The following is a 20,712-nucleotide window of genomic DNA, read 5'->3' as shown; positions in this document are numbered from 1 at the left end:
AACTCATTTAGCCCGGCTGGTTTTGTGGCCAAAGAGAACTCGTTGGGGGCTCCTCGTTTCACATACCATTCACCATTCACTATTCACTACTCACTACTCACTCACCTGCTAAATAGCGATCACTCTGCGAACGAGAATAGCGCAGCGTCTGTGGGAAAAAAGAGGGATCGGGATATAGAGAATGTCCATTAATGTCTGGTAATCAAGTTGATGCGAGGGCGGGTAGATAAGTGCAGCAGGAGGATCTATAAGCGGATTGGGAAGCCCTTTGCTTACCAGGAATAAAGCAAGACAAATTGAACAAGTTGCCTTGAACCGAATAAGAAGTTAAGTGGAACTCTGATGTTATAAGAATGATCTGCATACAAGTTTACAAGCATTGCTCAACAAAAGGCTATAACATGTATTTAAACATATACAGCTCTTTGAAGTCAAGGATTAAATTAAATGACTGGATTAAATTACAAATTGAGTCCTAATTGAAAAGCAAACATTATTTTTTAACAGCCAAGATAAACATAAGGAACTAGTTAAATCCTATTCCAAAATGCAATCGATCTGCCCTCGAGTTCTGTGCGTTTCCCATTCGAGACACTCACCAAATGCTGGGCGTCAAAGTTATCGAATCGCCGGCTCATTTCGCGCTCCTTGAGCAGCATCGGCGCCGAGTTGGACTTGGTGCACAGCTCCTGGATGCCACCAGAATCACCCAATCCGCTGTGCAGCGAGGCACTGCTCGGCGATGGCAGCTCCACGAAGTGGTGCAACTGATTTGCTGCAGTTGCCGAAGGACTCAGGAGCGACTGGAATGGCTCCTGTCGCAGGACCAGCGACAGTTGGCCACGTTCCTTGTTCTTGATGGCATGGTGATGGATGGGCAGGACTTTTCGTGGATGCACAAGCAGTTGCGGTGAATGGTAGTGGTCCAGGGAGTGACTCCTTTGGGTTCTGGGCACGAGAATCGGCGGTGGTGCCGTGTACTTGCGTCGCAGAACCACTGGCGTGGCGGTGACACCTCCGCCACCACTCGCACTACTGGCATCTCCATCCGTGCAGTCGCATTCCCACATCTCGTCGTATTCCTGGGACTTGCTCATCTTATCCTTTTCCTCGTCCAACAAGTCATCCTGCGACTCATTGGCCTCGCCGCCACTGCCACATTGGCTAAGGACCTCGAGGACATCGGGATCGTCGGAGGAGGCCACTGAACCGCTCTTCTGGAACTTCATCTTGCGCAGCGCCTCAAACAGGCTGACCGACTCGTTGTCCTGGGCACTTCCGGCGCACTTCCTGTGATGATGGTGATGATGGTGGTGGTGGTGGTGTTGCTGCAAGTGGTGGCTCTTCCAGTAGTGAGACATATCCTTTGGCGGCGTGGCTGTGCCAATGCCGCTCTCATTGTTATCGTTGTCCAGTCCAGAGGAGTCCAGTGAAATGCCCGATTTGCCGGAACTCAGGACACCCGTGGCCTCTTCGCAGGCCGAGGAAGACGAAGTGGAGCTGCAATGTGATGGTGTGATATTAAGACAGTGACAAATCAATTCAAAGGCGCATCCATTACACTCGGAACAAATTGCAGTGCTTGTTTTTAAGTTTTACTATTACAAAAACAAAAGTGTGACTTTGGTTATTAACCCTTACAATTAAGACTTTCTTATGTGAAAACGAAAACCAGCAAACATAATAATATGAAAGTCACTTTCCAAGCACATCGCACAATTTTTCCGAGCGTAATGTCTCAATGCTGGCACTCACTTATTGTCTTCATCGACGGCGCCAACGCTGCGCAGAATGGACTCCTCCGAGGTCCAAATGGTCGATGTGGATCCTTTTTTGGTCACATCCACCAGGTAGCCGGGTGTGGTGCCGGAGGAGGCGACGGCGGAGGAGCCTTTGCCCGAGTGAACGGTGCCGGCTGATTGGGAGGCGGATGAGATTGAGGCGGACGCCGGCGGCGGGGTTATGGCATTTCTGCTGCTCGTCAGCGCCGCATGATTAATGCCCACCCGTTTTGGCATCGACATCGACATCGGCTGGGAGGCCAGCATTGTGTCCATGTCGCCGCCGCTCAATTGTCGCTGTCGCCTAGATTTCAAATCCTCGATGGTGGTCGCCAATTGCGGTTCACCTGTTGCCATCGCCGTTCCCTTGGCCGCCGCCATCTCCTCGATTTTCAATGCGCTTTGGAAATTTGTCAGCTTATGAGTTGCCGGTGTCGAAGTTATGGTGTCCGCTTGCCCATTAAGTGGCGGACAGGCCAGACTCTTGCGCTGGCTCTGCGGGGGGAGTGCTGCACCACCAGATCCTCCGGCTGCTCCTGCTCCTCTTCCTCCTGCTGCTGCTCCTCCTTCGCCGCTGGCGAATCCACCATTCGGCGCCGACAGGGTGCGCATATAGGCAACATTCGATTTGGTTGCCGGCGATGCCTCGTTGCGTCCGCAATCAAGGTAAAACGATTGCAATGGAATGGTGGCCTGGAAGAGGCAAGGAATACACTTAGAAAATGGGTTTAAAAAAATAATATAAATATAAAAATTTATAAAAAATGTATAACTATAACAAACTAATGTTTATACTTTACTTTAATTTATGGAGATGAACTTATTTTAATAGTTCTGAAAAGACCAAAAAACCTGGCTTAGCAAAGTTGGCTCGAGTTTCAGGCAAAGGTGGCACGACTTTCGGCAAGTGCAGCAGGAAGAAGAACAAGTTAACTTATTAAAATATAGTCAGTCAGGTTTAATAAAGAAAAGTCGACACTGAGTGCCGCTGACAGTTTCGAGGGCCGCAGTTTCAACCTCAACCTCCACGGACAAGGACCTTGAATGCATAATGAGCGTGGTGGACCTGGCTAGGCCCCAGCCTCCGATTCCAATCCAATCCAATGCAAACTGGGGGGCTACCTTGTTGGGGAGCCCAAGAGCCACAGCTCGAAAAGCCAAGCCAAAAGCCAGGGACAATGCGAAAAAGGAAACATCAGCGGAATTTTTAGACATTGTCAAGTGGAACGCGCAAGAAGCGCAGGAATTTACGTATTTTATGCAAATCTTTGGCCAAGACAAGTTAGTTTGTTTCTTCTCTCTCTTTTTTTTTTGTGTGTTTTATTTCCGCGGAAAGGCATCTCAATGAAGCCGACTTAGCACAGACATTTCCCCTATTGTTTCGGCTTATGATTTATAAGCCGCGTGTGATAACAGCCGATTCGCCGTTCTAAGAACTTTTGGCCCAGCTGCATGTCTACTACTACTCGCAACTCGTATATTCACGGTCATGTTTTATTGCTAGAATGGGGATAAGTGCCTTATGTCAACTCGATTTACAAGCCTTTGGCAAGCGTTTGACAATTTGGTTTTCTCATTTGTGTGGAGAAAAAATCCTGACTGCGGCGGCAACAGGCGGAAATTGATTTAAATGATTTATCGGCAGAGAAAAATGTGTATTTATGCCCCGAGCCTCGGCCTCAAAAACCGGGAACACTGCGTTGCTGCTTCAGCATTTTGCAGCGTTGCATGTTGCTGCTGTTGCTGCTGCTGCTGCTGTTGCATGTTGCTGCTGTTGCTGCTGCTGCTGATTCTGTTAGCGTAATTCCTTGGGGGCCTTGGGCGAATCGCTGGCCAGCGAAATTGCAGGCACAAAAAAGTGTATCACAGCCTGATTGAAGTTGCCAGTCGAGTTCCCGTTCCCGAAAGCAATCAATATGAAATGGCTGGGCTTTTATAAAAACATGAATATAATGCCCAGCGTTTAGGCATTTCCAGTGAACATTGCGGCCACAAGTGCTTTAATTTATTGTTTAAGTATTTAAGCACTTAAGCATTAACTTCCCATAGTAACAGGTTACGACGAGTGGAGTTTATACAGAGCAGTATAAATATAAAAATTATTGGATTGAAACAATATCTTTGGTCTCTATGCAATGCATATTATCTTTGGCAATATGTGTGCTGAATCTGTGCTGATCTGAAAGCCGAAAATATATTTAAGATCGCCAGCTGCACAGATCCCCCAATCGAGTGTAATGGCCAGCTGCGGACCAGACGACGCCCGTCTAGATCACAGAAATGGTCACAGGATGCGGATGCAGTCAGTCAGGGGCGTCCTTTGGGATTGTGAGCCACACATCTGTTGCCGTTTCGATGGCAAATTTGTAATGCATTATGGAGCAGTCTGGAGAGCCTGTTACGGCAGCGTCTATGAATTATTAATAAAGACGATGGCGATGACGATGGCGATGGCGATGCCATCTGAGCATCTGAGTGAACTGCGTGTTAATGAGCCGCCAACTCTCGCCGGCGACGCATTAATTGGGCGCCCAGATCATTTGGCGTTTATGGGCATGGCCGGGCACCGAACATGTGGCCATTTAAAGGCAGCCGGGCGCCGACTCCGATTGGAAAATAAAAAAACTTTTACCATTTTACGGCTAGTTATCAAGCCGAAGATCATCTATTTTGCCGCGCACACTCGATTAATTTAGCGATTTTATCAAGGCACCCAAAATAAAGATGAAAAGTTCTCAAATGTTCCCCCAATCTGCTTTACATATGTAAGCAATTTCCGTTGATTCTACGTCTCGTTGGATTTCTTGTGATTGAAATTGAAGCATTTTATGGCTGGGGAAAATTCAAATCAGTTTTATGAGCGGCAGTAGAATCCGATATCCGAAACGCTGACAAAGACTTATTTAAATGTCATAAAATTGTGAACATTTCTCACAACACTGCCGAATAGTGATTTGGAAATGGAATGGAAAACAAATGAAATGTTTTCTTCGGTTAGTTAATGAAAAATGCAATAAAATGAACACAAAATGACACATAAAAATTTTGTTTTTCCTCTAGGTCGCCGCTGGGGTTATCAAGAATTTCCGGGAGGGAGAAACTGTATAAATGCTCCTAATTGATCATAAAAACGGGGCGCACGAAGTCTACAAAATACGTATAGCGTTTGTTTACTGCTTTCGATATCGATGACTGTGAAAACTGAATGACAAATGCAGTGGGCAACGCCTCAGCGCCCCACTTTTATTGATATGTGACCCAGAAAGGCCGCTTCTTCGAGTGGACAACGTATGTATATAACATAAGTACTGAAGCGCTCTTCAGTACTGATCATGCTCGGCCAGACTATCGCAAATCGATTGGACATGGACATGCCACGTAAATGAGTGACTGGCCCGCGGTCACGCATGCGCACTGATAATAATTATCAAATCAAAACACTTAAACGCCTGCCCAGCCCATCGTCCTCCTCCGGACATTGTTCCCTGATCGCTGATCACTGGCCACTGACCACTGACCACTGACCACTGACCACTGACGACTGCTCACTATCCCCTTTCCCTGTCCAATACCCAAGCTCCTCGAGCTCCTCCTGATTTCTGTCCAACATCGTGTTTGTTTGCCTTGCAGTGATTTGCAAGTTCTACTTAAGTCAAAGTGTCTGGGGCTCGTTGAGCTGCGCGAAAAGCTTTTTGTGTGTCGCGGCCTTTTGTCTGGGCAGCCTTGCACGTCGTGCACTGAGAGAAAAGTCATTTAAGTAATCAAGAGTCAGTTTGTAGTTAGCGGGTTCTATAAAGTAACCGACTCCCTTCAAGATATTATTATAGAAAGAACCCCCCTGATTTGTTCATTTAATACTCCAAACTTTTTTGCTCAGTGCTGGCAAGCATCTTGTGCATCTTCCACATCTGCTGCCGCATCTGCATGGTTCATCATCATTAAGCGCATTGCGTTGGCCGCAGATGATGCTCCCCTGCCACATGCATGTTACATGCTGCACAAGATTCACTTTCGCAGGGAGAGAAACACACTGGGGCCTGTGTGCCCCGCGATCCCCATAAGCATTGCAGGCAACTAAATTGGGGCGTTTTGGGTTCCGCTCGGTCTGCTGCCGTGTTGACAGCCCAGGCAAAAAGTGAAGTGGAGTGTTCTGCCGGGCTCTCTGGCATCCGATCCCACTTTGCTGATCTTGCTGCAGGGCGGCATGCTGACCCAGTTCACTCCACTCCTGCGCCTTTCGAGCGAAACCAAACTAAAACTGAAACCAAACCAAACCCAAGCCAAAGCAAACGAAACCAAACGAAACAAAAAGCTGGAAAACTGACAAAAAATGAGATTCTGCTTTACTTTCATTGACAGATTTTTGGCAAACAGGGCACGCACTTGTGCCCTCGATACAAAAGGCCGATTTAGCTGGCTTTGATTTATGCTGCCGTTGGTAGCTCATAAATCATGGCCCTCAGTTCCACTGTCTCACTGACTGATTGACCGAATGAGTGTATTGCCCAGCTGGCAACAGAAGAAAACTGGCAACTGGAAGTCGACCACATTCTTTGGCTTAATTAGTGCAGTGGGGCTTAAGCGCTTTTAATTGGCACTTTTACCTGAGCGATTAGGGCGAAATATGACAGCTCCAGTGAAGGGAGTGTTTTCTTCTCTGTCACGTGACGGTATCCCAAAATTCGACAGCTACTTTGCAGATATTCAACATATTTAAAGATATTCAAGTCGGAAAAAACCCCTTTAGACTGAGTTTAGTTTGCCTATGACCTATTTGCATGGCCTTAGCTGTACTTGGCAAGCATATGGATCCAGGCGAAATGATTTCCGCTTTCCTTTCATTTTGCAACAAGAACGCGTGGAAAGGAAATGGGCCAGCAGACTTTGCGCTCCCAGTATCGATTGGTAGCACATATTTGGAGTTGTCAACAGAAACGCCAGCAACAATGGTGGTGCCCTTTTACCCCATCCGCATATCAGCACCTCGGTTTTTGTTGGTTTTTGGTTTTAGGTTTTAGGTTTTAGGTTTTCGTTTTCGTTGTTCGGTGTTGATGTCGTGTTTTTCCAACGGCATGGCATGGCACGCGTTTTGAAAATTAATATTTGTCTTCTTGCAGCAAGTCGGCTGCTGCCTTTCTGAGGTTTTTCCCCCTCGAAAATCGAGGAACCGCGATGTGTGCTAAGCGTATGCATATGCAACCGTGGAGGAGACCGCAAGCTCAGTGCCGTTTATGCGCCGTTTTGGATTATAAATGTTTTAATTAGATATATTCGGCTTGATAAGCCAGAGACAGCTAACAAGTTGGTTGGTCTGTTTCGGGGCTTATGGTTTATGGGCCTCGACTGGTCGAAGTGGGTCAGCGAGTTGGCCAAAGATTGCAGCCACTTTTCCACAGACAAAAAGCAAAGCACTTCGGAAAATATTGTGTTACTTTAATTACAAGATGTTATAGCTGAATTCGTACTTTATAAATCTTCAATTGCATAAGGGAAACATCTTGATAAAACTATTTAATTTCCGTTGTTATCAATGTTTGCATTTTATTATATTTTTAGTGCATTCTAAGAGCAAGAGCTCCTTTTGGGTTATCAAAGAGTTGAACTTCCAGCATCTTCATAAACTTTGCCCTTTTCCTCAGCGGCCCTCTGATTCCAATTAGAGAAGATTTTACGACTCTATGCGCGGCAATCAATCTCCAATTGTCTTTCAATCTAAAGCTGAGTAAGAACTGCACTAATTAGAGCATTTTATTGTACATTTTATGGCGCAGCGAAGCCACCGAAAAATGCAACTCCTATAAAACATGCCCGTCTATCTTATTCAAACAGTTCAAAGTTTAACTCGTTCAAGTGCCAGCCACCGAGTGACGACTGTCTATCAACGGACCAATTCCGTGGCCCCCACTTCCATCTGTGTGCTCATCCTCATCTCCACCTCCATCTCTACATCTCCGACTCCATCTCCTCTACTCCTCTACTCCTCTACTCCGTTGGCCATAAATTTCACGCGCCTCAGTTGCGCATCCGGCAAATGGATGGATGGCGATGGCTGGATGGATGGAACATATGGCAGTTCTTGAAAGAACATTCCTCACTCACCGAATTTCTGGGGGAAGTTGGGGCCCTTTTTGGGGGCGAACCGTGTGTGTGGGCCCCCAAAAGTTTGTGTTGCTGCCTGTGTGTGTTGACAACATTGTTGTGATTCAGATTAAATGCCTTTGTCTTGAGCGCATTTTATCTAACCCACATTCATACAAAATATGCTTCGCTGTTTGCTCGCCAGCATGTCGAAATTAAAGCAACCAGAGATTACACGGAAATTTCAGAGATTTGAGATTAGGAAATCTCAGCGTAAGCTGCAGAACATGTGCATAAACCAGGGGCTTAACCTTCTTTGGCATTTTAAACGCTAATTTGCAATTTAAAGTAAATCAGATGTGTTCTAAAACAGGCATAGAGTATGTCAGTGGCTTGAAAATGTCTGCAGAGCCTTAAATCTTTCAAGTCCCTTAAATGATATTAAAGCATCCTGAATTTGATAGAACAACCTATTTAATGATGCTATCCTTTGAGAGGAAGTTCTTCTGCTTTTTACAAAGTATTTCGAACTGTGTACTCACGTGCTTCTCTGGTTTCAAGACGAGTCCGTTCTGCTGCTGCTGCTGCTGTTGCAGTTGATGTTCCATGATGGATGATGAGCCCTTGCCGAGGCGACTCTGGATGGCCGCCGAGGCAGCCGCGGACAGGAGGATGGGCGCCGTCCTGGAGGTGGGCGAGCTGCCGGCCGAACCGGAACCGGATCCTTCGGCCAGGGCCGCCAGATGCGGGGGCAGCTTATCGCCGGCGGCCATCAGGCTGTCCAGATCACGTAGGAACTTGCAGGCCCAAATGTTAACATCGTCCGCCTGGACAGGTGGAGTGGGCATGGAGTTCGTCGTGCTCTTGGTGGGACTGTGGGGACTGAGGGGTGGAGGAGGCAGTGCCCTTAGTTTAGTTGTCACTGGCTTTCCCGATGTGACTGCTCCTGTTGCTGCTGCTGTTGCTGTTGCTGCTGCTGTTGCTGATGGTGTGCCCAATGTGGCTGTGGTGCTGCTGCTGTCAAAGCCGCTATCTGATTCCGTGGAACGAGACAATTCATCAAGCTGCTGGACTCCTGCCTGCGATAGCCGCTCCTCCAGTTGCTCACGGAGCTGCTGCTCCAAACGCTGGACCTTGCGCAGCTCGAAGACCTCGTTGATTTCCCGCTGAAATTAGAATGGCAGTTGTTAGTGAGGTGCACTTGGAGAAATAATGGACAATGGTATGAAATGCTTTCAAAAAATTTAATATTTGGGCATATCTTTATTTGATTTGGTAAACAAACAATAGCCAAATCAATTAGACATTCTATTTTATATTTGTATTTAACCTACTCCACCTATTAATCCGCTTCGTTGTTTATTTTCTGTCCATGCATAGAAGACCCATAAATTGCGCGCTGTGGCGGAGATTAGGTTTTGATTAGCGCTCTAATTGCGCACATATATCAAGGCAATGGTCTATTAATCGCGCCCAGAGCGCCACATTCGCGGCCACAAAGAGCATCTTCTAATGGCCCCCGACTATGATGTATGTTTGCTTAATTTGGCCCGCAAACAGGGCCAGAAAGACAGAAAGAAAGGCCAGGACACGACCGCAGGAGACATCCCGGAGAGACATGGGCACAATCAAAGGCAAATAAATTAGAACACGACCGCGGAGGCAGCAAAAGGTTTTCCACACTCGCATCGGAACAGAAAACTGCAGCCACGAACTCCCAGCGAAACACGACTCGAATGCAAATAAATTGAAATGAAGCAATTTGTTAGCCAGATTAAACACGGCTAAGAAAAGAGGTACCAAAAAAAAGAGCAAACAAAAAACAACACTGGAAGAGAACTCCGGATGGTCGCCAGGGAAGATCAGAGACAGATGGAGCCCACAGGGCTAACAAAGTCAGCGAATTACTTAATTAAAAATCGTGGCCCCAGACCCAGACCCTGAATCCAGAACCCAAGAAACTGGTCCTCGTATCCCCAAGGAGCCCTTTCCACAGAACCCTTTCCACCTCTTCCCGGTTCCCCAGTGACATTAATAACGTGCAGTGCTCATTACTCAACAATTGTGTTTAGTTTTTGTTTGCAGGCCCTTGTTTTCCCCTTCGTTTTTTTTTCCAATTTTTCCCTTTTTTTTTGTGGCGGCTCCTGTTGCCAGAAGGGCAAGTCCCAGACAAATGCGATCGAACATTAGCAGGCAATAAATCCTCAGAGGTAGTCTATTGCCTCTGGGGTCTTGAAAGAAAGCCGCGTACTCTAAGATTTTATCGACGGGGCCACTCGGGCATTGCAATGGCATTCTCATTGGTGAGAAGTTGGCTGGCTAATTTGCGAAGGCGGTTCTGGGTTCACAGGTTATTCAAACAACAAACAAAGCCGGACACCAATCCAATCGAGTTTGCTGCCTTGGTGGCCCACTGACTTCAGCTGATTGCAAACTCAACTTGTGACGTATGAGAGCTGGCTTGGGGCCATCTCAAGTGGGTCGCCATATTTCCCAGTTCGTCGCCGTACAATGCAATTTCTTTTTATTAATTTCATGCTACGGCGCATATGACAAACAATTGGCATTGCTAAGGCATTATGCACTGCAAAACTATTTCATTTTGTTTATATTTAAACATATTTTTGTATGCCATTGAATGATAATTTCATGCCTGAATAATTATGATACTTATTCCTTCAACTTCTTGAGCTCGTAATGGAGCATATTAGATTGATTTTGGGTGTAGGATTTCAGATTCTATTCCCATTTCTCTGAGTGTTGTCATATGTGACCAAGGGTCTGTCGAGCGCGACCAGCAGGCGTATTCCCAAAACTCCGCGGGCCGCTCCTTTGGCCTTTGGATCTCGTTCTCGTGCTATAAAAAGCTGGACCGCTGGCCAGCAACTTTCAGTTTCAGTCTCTCCGTTTTTCTAAGAGCCAAAAACGCAGCGGATGCCGCGGACTGGCCGCCTTTTGCCTGGCTAACTGGCTAACTGGCTAACTGGCTTCTTCAAAGTGGCCGACGAGCGGCAGGAGTGTAGTGAAATAAAAATTGGCACAACTTCGAGCGACTCGCATTCGAGTTGGAGTTTCTGAGTTACCAAAGTCGGTCCTCGATCCTCAGAGCAAGGCGGCAGACAGCATGAGACTCACGTTGGCCTGGCTCAGCCTCTGCCTGGCGATTTATTGCGGCGGTGGCCATGGCCATGGCAATGTGGTCCTATCTTTGCCACCATCGCTTATCGCCACGGCCACGAAGGCGGCCTTGAGCCACCAACAGCAGCAGCAGTCGCAGCAACAGCAGCAGCATCAGAAAAAGGATGCACGCGTCCTGTTTGACAGCCCCGCCGATGCACTGCGCGATATGATGCACAACGGCAATGGCAATGGCAATGGCAATGGCAATGGAGATGGCAATGGACCCATGGATTCTGGAAAATTTAGCCTGGCCGATGTGGAGCAAACAGCACCGCAGCACTCTGAGGATTTTAATCGAAACGCAGATGATTTAGGGGCCAGGCAATCAGCGCCGCAGGAAATTGCAATGGGAATGGAACTGGGCATGGGACTGGGTATGGGTCTGGGTCTGGAGCCCAACAACTATCGCACCACGCCCCCTCATCGGTATTGGGGCCAGCGTTGCCAGGGACGATCTGGCGGATCCAGCAAGTGTCCGCAGGAATACTATCGCACCATGCTGGCGGCCAGGTAAGATGTGGGTCCAGGATGTGGGTGGCAAAGTGGCAAGTGGCAAGTGGCAGAGATTGGCCAGCAGGTTCAAGGCTGCACGGAAGGAAAGTCGAGAAAGTTGAGCACCTCGTTTCCGCCTTACATGTAAACCGATTTGGCAGCCGACTTAACCCACTAAGGCCGAAAGCTATCAATTTTCACAGTCAAAAAGATATCAGTTTCAATATTTTATTACTAGCTTTTGAAGGGCTATCCTCCATAACTGCTTTTTGGCAGAGAAAATTCGTTTGCACACCTTTTAATATTGATACACATCAATTTAGAATCCACACCTTTGGCCAGAAGAGGGTTAATACTAACCCTTTTCAGGGCGCCAGGCTCTGCCAAAAAAAAAAGGTTAACCCACGAGAGGGGCTACAAATCGTCGACAATTTGGCTGTCGACTGGGAACACGCAAAACCAATTAATGGGCGTGAAAAAATCAGTACCGACGATTGCAGTTTTGCAGTGTTGCAGTGTTGCAGTTTTGTTTCAAGTCAGAGCCGCCAGGAGACCGCCGCCACGTATGTTGATTTATTTTATAAAATAACAACTGTCAGCAAATTCATTGCCCCGAAACGAAATCGAAACGAAAACAGCATTACGAGTTTCACTTTTCATTTCGGCGAGTGAGAAATATTTTTCTTGCCCAGCTTTTGTTTTATTTTAACATAAAACATTTCTTTCTTCTCTTTGCTGCGGCGGCTTGTAATTTAAGCGGAATATTATGTTGTGTTGAAAAATTATTGGGCGCTGCTATTAAATTCGAATTAATCATCTCAGGGCTGGGATCTTATCATTATTGCTTTCTGTTCGCTTATGTTCGCTTATGTTTGCCTTTGTTGATTTGTTAAATGTTTGATTAATTAATCATGAGCCCGCATAACTTTCGAGTGTTGTTGCTGTTCGTCTAATTTGTAATATTACACAGTAATTTCTGTGGAATTGCCTCAAATTGACTTTTGATTGAATTGGATCAGCCTGACAGCCTCGGATAAGCGAAGAGTTTAGGCGTCCCATTGTTGTGAGTGGGAAAAAGAAGTTCATCAATAATTTTTGAAAAAGAGAAACTCTGGCCAACAAGGGTAATTGAAACCCATGGCCGCAACCCACGCTCCACGCTTCAGACCAAAGAGAAAAATGTGAAAATGTGCTGTTCCTCAAAGCGAACAAATGATGGGGCATTAATCAGACTATAGAAACCGTAAGACCTTATTATTCCTTCTCATCAGGAACAAAGAGGCCCTGTCCCGCCTCCACATGCAGCTGAGTTCGATGCAGGATTCCGACTCGGGGGCCAGCTCCTCATCGGATTCCGGGGAGGATGACGATGTGGACGACGAGGAGCAGAGCAACAATGAGGTCTTTATGCTTCTGACTGGCGAACAGGATCTCATGAAGTTTCTGCACTGGGCCATGCAGCTCCTGTATCCCAATCAAGGTCCTTTGGGCAATCTGAGCGATGGGGCTGCCGAGAACTACTACCCGGGAATGTTTCTTTGGAAGAAACTCAATCTATCCGGTCATCTGGAGCCCCCACTTATTGTGGACGAGCCGCAGTATGTGCTGGTCAGAAGGGAAAAGCTCTTCGATGGCTATCAACTTGGAGGTGAGTGTATTTTCAAATCTTCTTTGAATAATCTACTATATTCGATTGAGTTTTACCAGAAGACATGAGCAAGGAGAACGATCCTTTCATACCGCCTCGAGGTCGCAAGCACAGCGGATCGCCGGATCTGGACGCCCTGATGAACCGGTACGAACCCTTTGTGCCCAATCGCGGCAAGCGCGACAAGGTCAAGGATCTGTTCAAGTATGACGACCTGTTCTATCCGCATCGCGGCAAAAAGCATCGCAACCACTTCCAAGTCGACGATCCCTTCTTTGCCACGCGGGGCAAGAAGCTGCAGCTCCGGGATCTTTACAACGCCGACGATCCATTCGTTCCGAATCGCGGCAAGCGGCACTTGACAGCCAGCGCTGGGAAATTTGGTGGCTGGGAGCGGGTGGTGGCGTCGGATGGTGGTGGTGGAAAATGGCCAGATGACAGCAACAACTACTGGCCGCTGAGAATGTCAACGCATAAAATTAATGGTTACGATCAATCAGTCAGGCCATCACTGTCAGTGGAGGATGCTGCTGCCTCATTGGCTTCGTTGGCTTCTTGGCGACTGCCCGCTAATAGATTGCACTCGACAAGATCAATGTCAGCCGATCTGGCGCAGCAATTGCTCTTGCCACATGTCCGCTTCATTGGCAATCCGAACATGCGCCAGCAGCAGCAGCAGCAGCAGCAGCAGCATCAGCAGGTGAAAATCTCATACCCAACCTCCTGGCCAGCAGAGGAGCGCCTCCGGAGATCCATCCCGGCCCCGGGCGGTGGTAACGATGCCCACGAGACTCAATTAACGCAATCGCACCCGGCTAATCCACATTCGGACACTGATACGGACAAGCTAAACATTTAAATGCGACGAGCGAGATGCGTTGTCGTTTTCGTTTTCGGATTGGTTTTTTTTGGCTTTTCAGTTTTCGGCTTGGGGCACCGTTTTCCTCGACTCATGTGGACAAAACTATATGGCACACAATAAAGTACAGCATGCAATTGATTTTGAGAGAAATCGCATCGAATCGTGGCGAACTGAAGGTTGATCGGCTGCGTTGCCCTTGGGGACGCCTTTTCAGAACTGCACTGAGAGAAAATCGCATCAAGTTGGGGTATGTGATATAGCTTATCCATTCTTATAAGTTTCTGAGTTCGATTGTCTTGTATATCCTATGCACAGCTTTTTCTCGCCGTGTTCTCGACGAAGGTCTCGCCCCGTTGCCCTTGGCAAAGTGGTTGCAGTGCGAGTATTCCTATTTTAATTGTATTCATTGGTTAATTTATCGCTAAATGCAATCAGTATTGTGCCCAGCATCGAGTCTAGACTCGAAACCCTGAAACCCTGAAACCATGAAACTCTGAAACCCAGCTGCAGACAGTCGGGCGTGGCACGCAGAGTTGATGCCACATCAGCGATATGCAGGCAGATAAACAGATACACAGATGCATGGATATTGTAGAACAACCGCAGTCGGTAAGTCCGGCAGAAGAAAACAGAAAACAGCTGCTGAGCAAGAGCGACTGCAAAGGTCAGAGCTACAAGGGCCATGTAATCCCCAAAAGGCACATCAATCACGCGAGTTTAGCTTATTAGCCAAGCACTGAACCTTAAACAAAAAGCACGGGAGTAGCACTGCGTTTGTGAGCTGAAATTTTCCACTTCAACCGATTTCTGACATTGACATTGACCACATCGACATCAACGTCAAAATATTTTTCTTTTTTCTCGCTTTTTTTTTTTTTTGTCTTTTTCCTGTTGTTGTATTTTTGGTAAGCCAGCGAACCAGCTCGCTTTGTTTTTGAACAAATGACCATTGAAGGTCATAGCCAGATCCAAAAACGGGCAACAACAAATTGGTTAAATAATACCCATGTGCTCTCCTCCATCTTCATCTCGATTTGGCCTCTTTATTTTTTCTGTTTTCTGGTAGCCTGACGTCCGAGCGATCGGTCCAAAATCCCCCGAAGATCATTATAATTTCAATGGCACTTCACATGGAGTGTGTGTATGCATATATATGTGTACCTACGTTTGGTTAGAAGAATGCAAGCAAAGCCTGCAAAGCCGCATATGTGTACTATACATTTTCTAAGAGTTCAACTCTCGGCTGGGCAATGACACTTGAAGTGGCTGGCTCACGTGCAGCTTTTTCAGAGCCAGAATGGCTGAAATCGAGGCAGAGTTTGAGGTTTGAGTTGGGTAAGCTTAGTGCTAAACAGCTGTGACAGCTTCGGAGGAAATCCCGCAGAAGCCCTGCTTACCGTTCTTACATAACTCAAAACAAAAATCTTTGAGTACTACACTCAGTCTTATTGGCAAAAGGTTACGTGGAGGTGGCATTGGTTTCGACTGTTTCAAATTTGTAGATAGAAATATAGCTGCTACAAATAGGTTTATATGCTAAATTAATCATTGTACATCGGTAATACAAGTGCGCCAATCGTGGCAACAAATCCTTGGCCAGGCATTTGGATTTTGTAAATTAAATTCCACTGGCTTTCAAATCTGTGAAGATCGAGCAACAGGCTACTTTGTGTCACTTGTGGCAAGCTAGTGGCGGCTAGAGGAAAAGAAAGTCCGGGCTCAGAAGAGCACTCACCGCACAAAATGCGATTCCCAGTTGTGAGCTTCGATTCGGCATCAGCAAATTGGCTCAATTTTTGTGGCACGGCCTTTTGGTTTATTTTCCTTATTTTTTTTTTTTGTGACTTGGTGGCTGCTGATTTGCTTGTCGGAAAATATCAACGCATTGTCAGCGAGCCGAGCTTGACAACTGGCAACATGCAACGCTGCCACATTGCAACTCTGCAGCATTGCAACTCTGCTGCATTGCAACTCTGCGGCATTGCAACTGCAATTGTAACGCGATCAGCATGAGTAGCTGGCAGCCTGTGACAGCGGCTTAATTGCTGTCTGCAATTATGATTGCTGCCGGTGAAATGGTAGAAGTCTCTTGCCGCTTCACTTTCATTTCGAAGTATCAGCTTCTCAGTTTTACAGCTAAAGCTTCAGCTTCTCCCACAGTCTTTCTTATTTTTTTTGTTTTCTTTTTTTTTGTTGTTTACTGATGATTTTCTGACTCCATTTGGCATCATCGGAGGAGGCCTGTGGGATTTTCTTTGGCTCTGCCAGATCAACTCCCGGTTGACAAAAATAGTAACGTGCAGGCAGGCGCTGCCTTTTATTGCCATTTGTTTTGGCCCGTTCGCCCGTTTGACGTTGACAAAAAAACGTCATTTGCAAATTGGGCAAAGACAACTTTCTCTAGGCAGCTGCGCCGTCGCATTTGCAGTCGCATTTGCCAAGTGACAGAGCCATTGCATAAAGCCATATAGATAAACCGAACCTAAGGCAAGTCGTCGCCCACATTCATTAACAGCATTCGCATAATTGGCTAAAGCAGATACTTTTTTGTGGGTTCATCGAACCAGCCAGACCTGGCCAAACCCAAACCCAAACCTAAACCCAAACTCAGCTCCAAAACAAAACTCGAAGAACGGAAAACTGAAAACTAAATCCAAAAAACAATCCATGGGCGCAGCAGCAGCAGGCTTACGTCTTAATTTCCCATCGCCACTTTGTCAATATCTATAATTAAAATCATTTGAGAACACACGCAAACTGTGCGCCAGATTTATCAGATTTTCGAATGGCAGAAAGGCAATATTTATACACGTTGTCATGCTGAAAGCTTGATTGATGCATTAAGCTTACTTAGCCGCATAGTCGATGCTGATGAGCGCCAATTACTGGCTGCTTAAACGGGAAAACTCAGCCCCATCCAGTCAGTCAGTCGCTCGCTTTTCCATTCATCCATTCATCCATTCATACAGCCAGCCAGCCAGCCAGCTTGTCCATGTAAAATTATGGAAAATCTGTGCAAAAGCCAGTGCTAATTGATGCAGGAAGCGCGACGGAAAAAAAGCGAGTTGCCATCGCCTGTCATGGATTCGCTTCGTTTCGTTTCGGTGCGTCTTAAATGGGTCAGGCGGTGATTACCGCCTCCACTAACGCATTTCATAACTACACTTCGAAAATGTACTGCAATCCAATAATAAGAAAAAATGGGTGGAGACTTGCTTAGAAAGAAATTCCAAATTTAAATATTCAAATAGCAATGTTAGTTTCATAGAAGGTAAAGTGATAAAAAATGTTAACTAAACATTTTGTTTCAACTTCTAGTACCTCCTTTTGACGCAGTGTATTCAAATTAAGCCTAAGGCCACGCCAACAAGCGTCTTAGCTGACTTAGCGTGTAACGGCAATTTCCAGCCAAAACGTTGCACTATTTGTCATAATAAATGTGCACAAAGGAGACGTTGCCCCAAACCCCCAAACCCCCCTCCCCCAACCCACCATTGCTTTTGGCCCGAAAAGAAAGGTTTTGGCCTGCGTGGGCAGCGCTGTGACACATTTTGTCATCATTAGGCACAGTTGCCGGCTAATAATTTCAATTTAGCCAAAAAATTAGTTGTATTCGGAGGTGGAACAGGGGGAAAATGTGTAAAAAGGCGTTAATAACCGCAGTGTAAGGCCATAAGCCGACAGCCCACGCCAGGCCAAGAAAAACTAAGCCAAACTAGGTTTCGGCTTACATCGTTTCGACTGCTCCAGAGAAAGGGGCGCTGGGGGGCGTGGCCGGGCACTAGATGGGTGTTAAGGTGATGACACTGATTATAAAATGCAGCATATGGCAGCATATGGCATATGGCACATGGCGTGCAGCATATACCACCATAAAGCCATCCCGGTTGATCAGCGGCGATAAAAACGCCTTGCACTGATTTGGCGCGGTAAAAAACGCAGTTAAATCGCCGGCGTTTGCTGCGCGATTTGTGGGTGCTTCATTCTGGCACAAATGGTGAAAAGGCACTTAAGTCGCGAAATTTATTTTATCTGGAGCTTAGCACATGCGTTGGTGAAATTTTATTTCACATGCACTTATTGCGTAGTTATCTGGAGAAGTGTCATATAAACTATAGGAAAAGTCTTGTCCTTAATTTCGCGCTACTAAAAACGCTATAAAATCAGGGCAGCTGTTGATGAAGAAGTTAAGCCAATAAAAGAAAAGGATCTTAAGAAAGATATGTAAACGGCATTCTGCTAAACCACTTTGTGGGAATTAGATAAAAATTGTTTCCGGGTATGCAATGCTTTAAGAGTGCAGTTCACAATCTAATCGATATAATCGAATTCAAAGTGCGACTTGCACACTTCTTTCCGACCACTGACCACAAGAACGAATCGTAAACGGAAAATGCGCGTGCGTGCGTTTATGCTTCCGCCATGAGCGGCAAATAAACATAGTAATAACAACAAAATCTAGCAGCTATGAGGAAAATTCACGCGAAACAGTTATAAAAGACGGCAGAAGGCGAGGAAAAAATAAAATAAAAGAAAAAAAAAAATACGAAAAGAAAAGAAAACCAAAGCCCCGGCCGTTGACGTTGCCGTCATCGTTGATGTGTATGTGTAATATTGCGCTTTCCGGTACAGAAACATAAAATTTTATGTACACGACCGCTGACGACAAGCCAAACGACAGCCAATGCGGCAGCGGAAAGTCGGGCGTGCAACACGGCGTATGCGTTACATATTACGGCTGTGTGTGAGATCGCCTTAACACATTTTTCTGTCACGCAAAATAATCATTTGCAAAATCACGCCGTGTTGACAGGCAGGGACAGGGGGAGGGGCTGCGCAGGGGCGTTGAATGAAAGACTGGCACTAGGCTGACTCTCAGGCAATTGTGTGATTACACAGGCCAAAATATATCCATGGACTCCAAAAAAATAATTAAAATATTTCCATAATAAAAGTAAAATCTAAGGAATTAATGGCTAGGTAGTTGCCAATCATCCTGTATCATATTTCAATAATATAGCTCCCATATCCTAACACATATTTCTCTCACTGCACTTAAGTGTGCGTTTGCTTGATGGGGACAGAAATGGTCGCTTATTATCATGTGAAAATGCCACAAATCGAACCACACCCCACAGCAGACTGCTCAAGTGGGGCAGTCCCCAAAAAGTATCCCCCCATTTAAAGGGGAAAATTGCGCAACTTGGGAACGGAACAGCTCTGCATTTCCCAGACAATAAAGAGGCACTCACCTTGACACGCTCCAGATACTCCTGCAAAGCGCCGTACGGATCCTCGCCATCGACGTCCAATAAATCCAGGCTGTGAGCCAGGTCCAGATTGTCCAGTGCGGCCAATTCGGAGTCGGCCTTATCGGCAAATGGCAGCTTATGATGATGATGCCCCTGAACGGGCGCCGCCTGGCTAAAGAATTTCTTATCAGCTGTCATGGTGTGGCTGCCTGGCGTTGTTGCACCCGTTGCCGCTGTGGTCGATGTTGCCAATGCTGCTGATGTTGCCGATGTTGCTCCTGTTGCAAGTGCAGCGGCAACATTGCTTCCGTATTGGCGAGTTCGCGGCATGGTTGCACAACCGGTGCTAAAAACGCTCGGAGCGGCAGTTGCCACAACCGATGTGGTGGCAGATGAAGTCGGCCGACCATCAACGTCTCCGTTGGCCGCCACATCACTTAATCCCGATTTGTAGCGCGTCGTGTCAGCGGCGATTGCTGACGTGCGGCCAGATGTTGCTGCCGCGGATGTTGCTGCTGCAACTCCTCCTGTTGCTGCTGATGCTGCTGTTGCTGTTGTTGCAACTGTTGCTGCCGGCAAAGTCGCTGGCTGGCCGTTGATAAGCGTTTGATGTTGCTGCTGCTGCTGTTGGTTGCTGCTGCTGCTGCTGCTGTTGCTGTTGCTAATTGCACTTTTCACATCTTCTCCTGTCATGTTGTTTTGATTTGTATTGCTATTGCACTGCATTTTCGTTAACTTCTTGACTTTGTCATGTTGCCGCGCTGCCTGCTGTTGCTGCTGCTGTTGCTGTTGCTCTGTAAGTGAAAAGTAAAGCACACACAAAAGATTATAAGCTTGGCTAATCGCGGCAATATATCTGCACATAAAGCTGTCATTGTATGGACGGCGCACCCCGAACAGACAGTTTCCCAACTGCAAAGGAAAATCAGCACTGAGAAACCAGCAATTCAAGCAATTCACATGTGGCTTAAGCCGAATTCGCGAAAATTTCTGCGCTAATCGCCGCGAATTGTCCACCAAATGTGTGCCATTTAAATTGTCATAAATTTTGCAACATGCCCCGCACATGTGTGTGGACTTAACTCCTTTTTTTTTATTTGGCATACGTGTTTGCGTTTGCTGCGCGAATGTTTTAATTAATTTCGTACGGGCGCGAAAAAATTGCCGGCAATTATTTACATGCACGAATTTATGGCTCACACCGCACCAACCTCAGCCATTTCCCGACTGTTTCCCATTATTTATCTTCGGTGGAGTTCTATTATGGAGCTGGGAGTCACGCCCAAGGAATATGTGGCCTTTGAATTTATGTCGCTGTGGAGCTGGAAAATGGGTCATCGCAATCAGCTCGATACTCGCACCTCATATGGGCATGACTAATTTCGATGTATTTATTAAATGTCAAAGTAGCTTTTGCTG

At 46.5% G+C, this 20,712-nt stretch overlaps 2 protein-coding genes across 3 annotated transcripts in view; one reads left to right on the top strand and one right to left on the bottom strand.

Annotated features, from left to right (window-relative positions):
• The window catches only part of LOC120451084 (rho GTPase-activating protein 7), a 94,099-nt gene that overhangs the window by 17,386 nt on the left and 56,001 nt on the right, over positions 1–20,712 (bottom strand). The window contains exons 5-9 of the mRNA XM_039634451.1: positions 19,294–20,087; positions 8,402–9,025; positions 1,756–2,474; positions 600–1,500; positions 106–148 (exon numbers count right to left, since the gene is read on the bottom strand). Coding sequence (XP_039490385.1) covers positions 106–148; positions 600–1,500; positions 1,756–2,474; positions 8,402–9,025; positions 19,294–20,087 — 3,081 coding nt within the window. The remainder of the gene's footprint in view (positions 1–105; positions 149–599; positions 1,501–1,755; positions 2,475–8,401; positions 9,026–19,293; positions 20,088–20,712) is intronic.
• LOC120451085 lies at positions 10,948–14,169 on the top strand. Of its 2 annotated transcripts, none has more exons than XM_039634454.1 (3): positions 10,948–11,549; positions 12,803–13,179; positions 13,239–14,169. In XM_039634454.1, the coding sequence occupies exons 1-3, from the start codon at positions 10,984–10,986 to the stop codon at positions 14,036–14,038; spliced, it is 1,743 nt and encodes a 580-aa protein (XP_039490388.1). In that variant the 5' UTR covers positions 10,948–10,983; the 3' UTR covers positions 14,039–14,169. The 2 variants fall into 2 exon arrangements, with proteins under 2 accessions (XP_039490388.1, XP_039490387.1); XM_039634453.1 differs by having other exon boundaries at positions 10,984–11,549; positions 13,242–14,169.

Source organism: Drosophila santomea, chromosome 3R, assembly GCF_016746245.2.
Source record: "Drosophila santomea strain STO CAGO 1482 chromosome 3R, Prin_Dsan_1.1, whole genome shotgun sequence".
Lineage (NCBI taxonomy): Eukaryota > Metazoa > Arthropoda > Insecta > Diptera > Drosophilidae > Drosophila > Drosophila santomea.
Note: the sequence above shows the minus strand (reverse complement) of the source record. Positions and strands in the feature narration are given on the sequence as shown.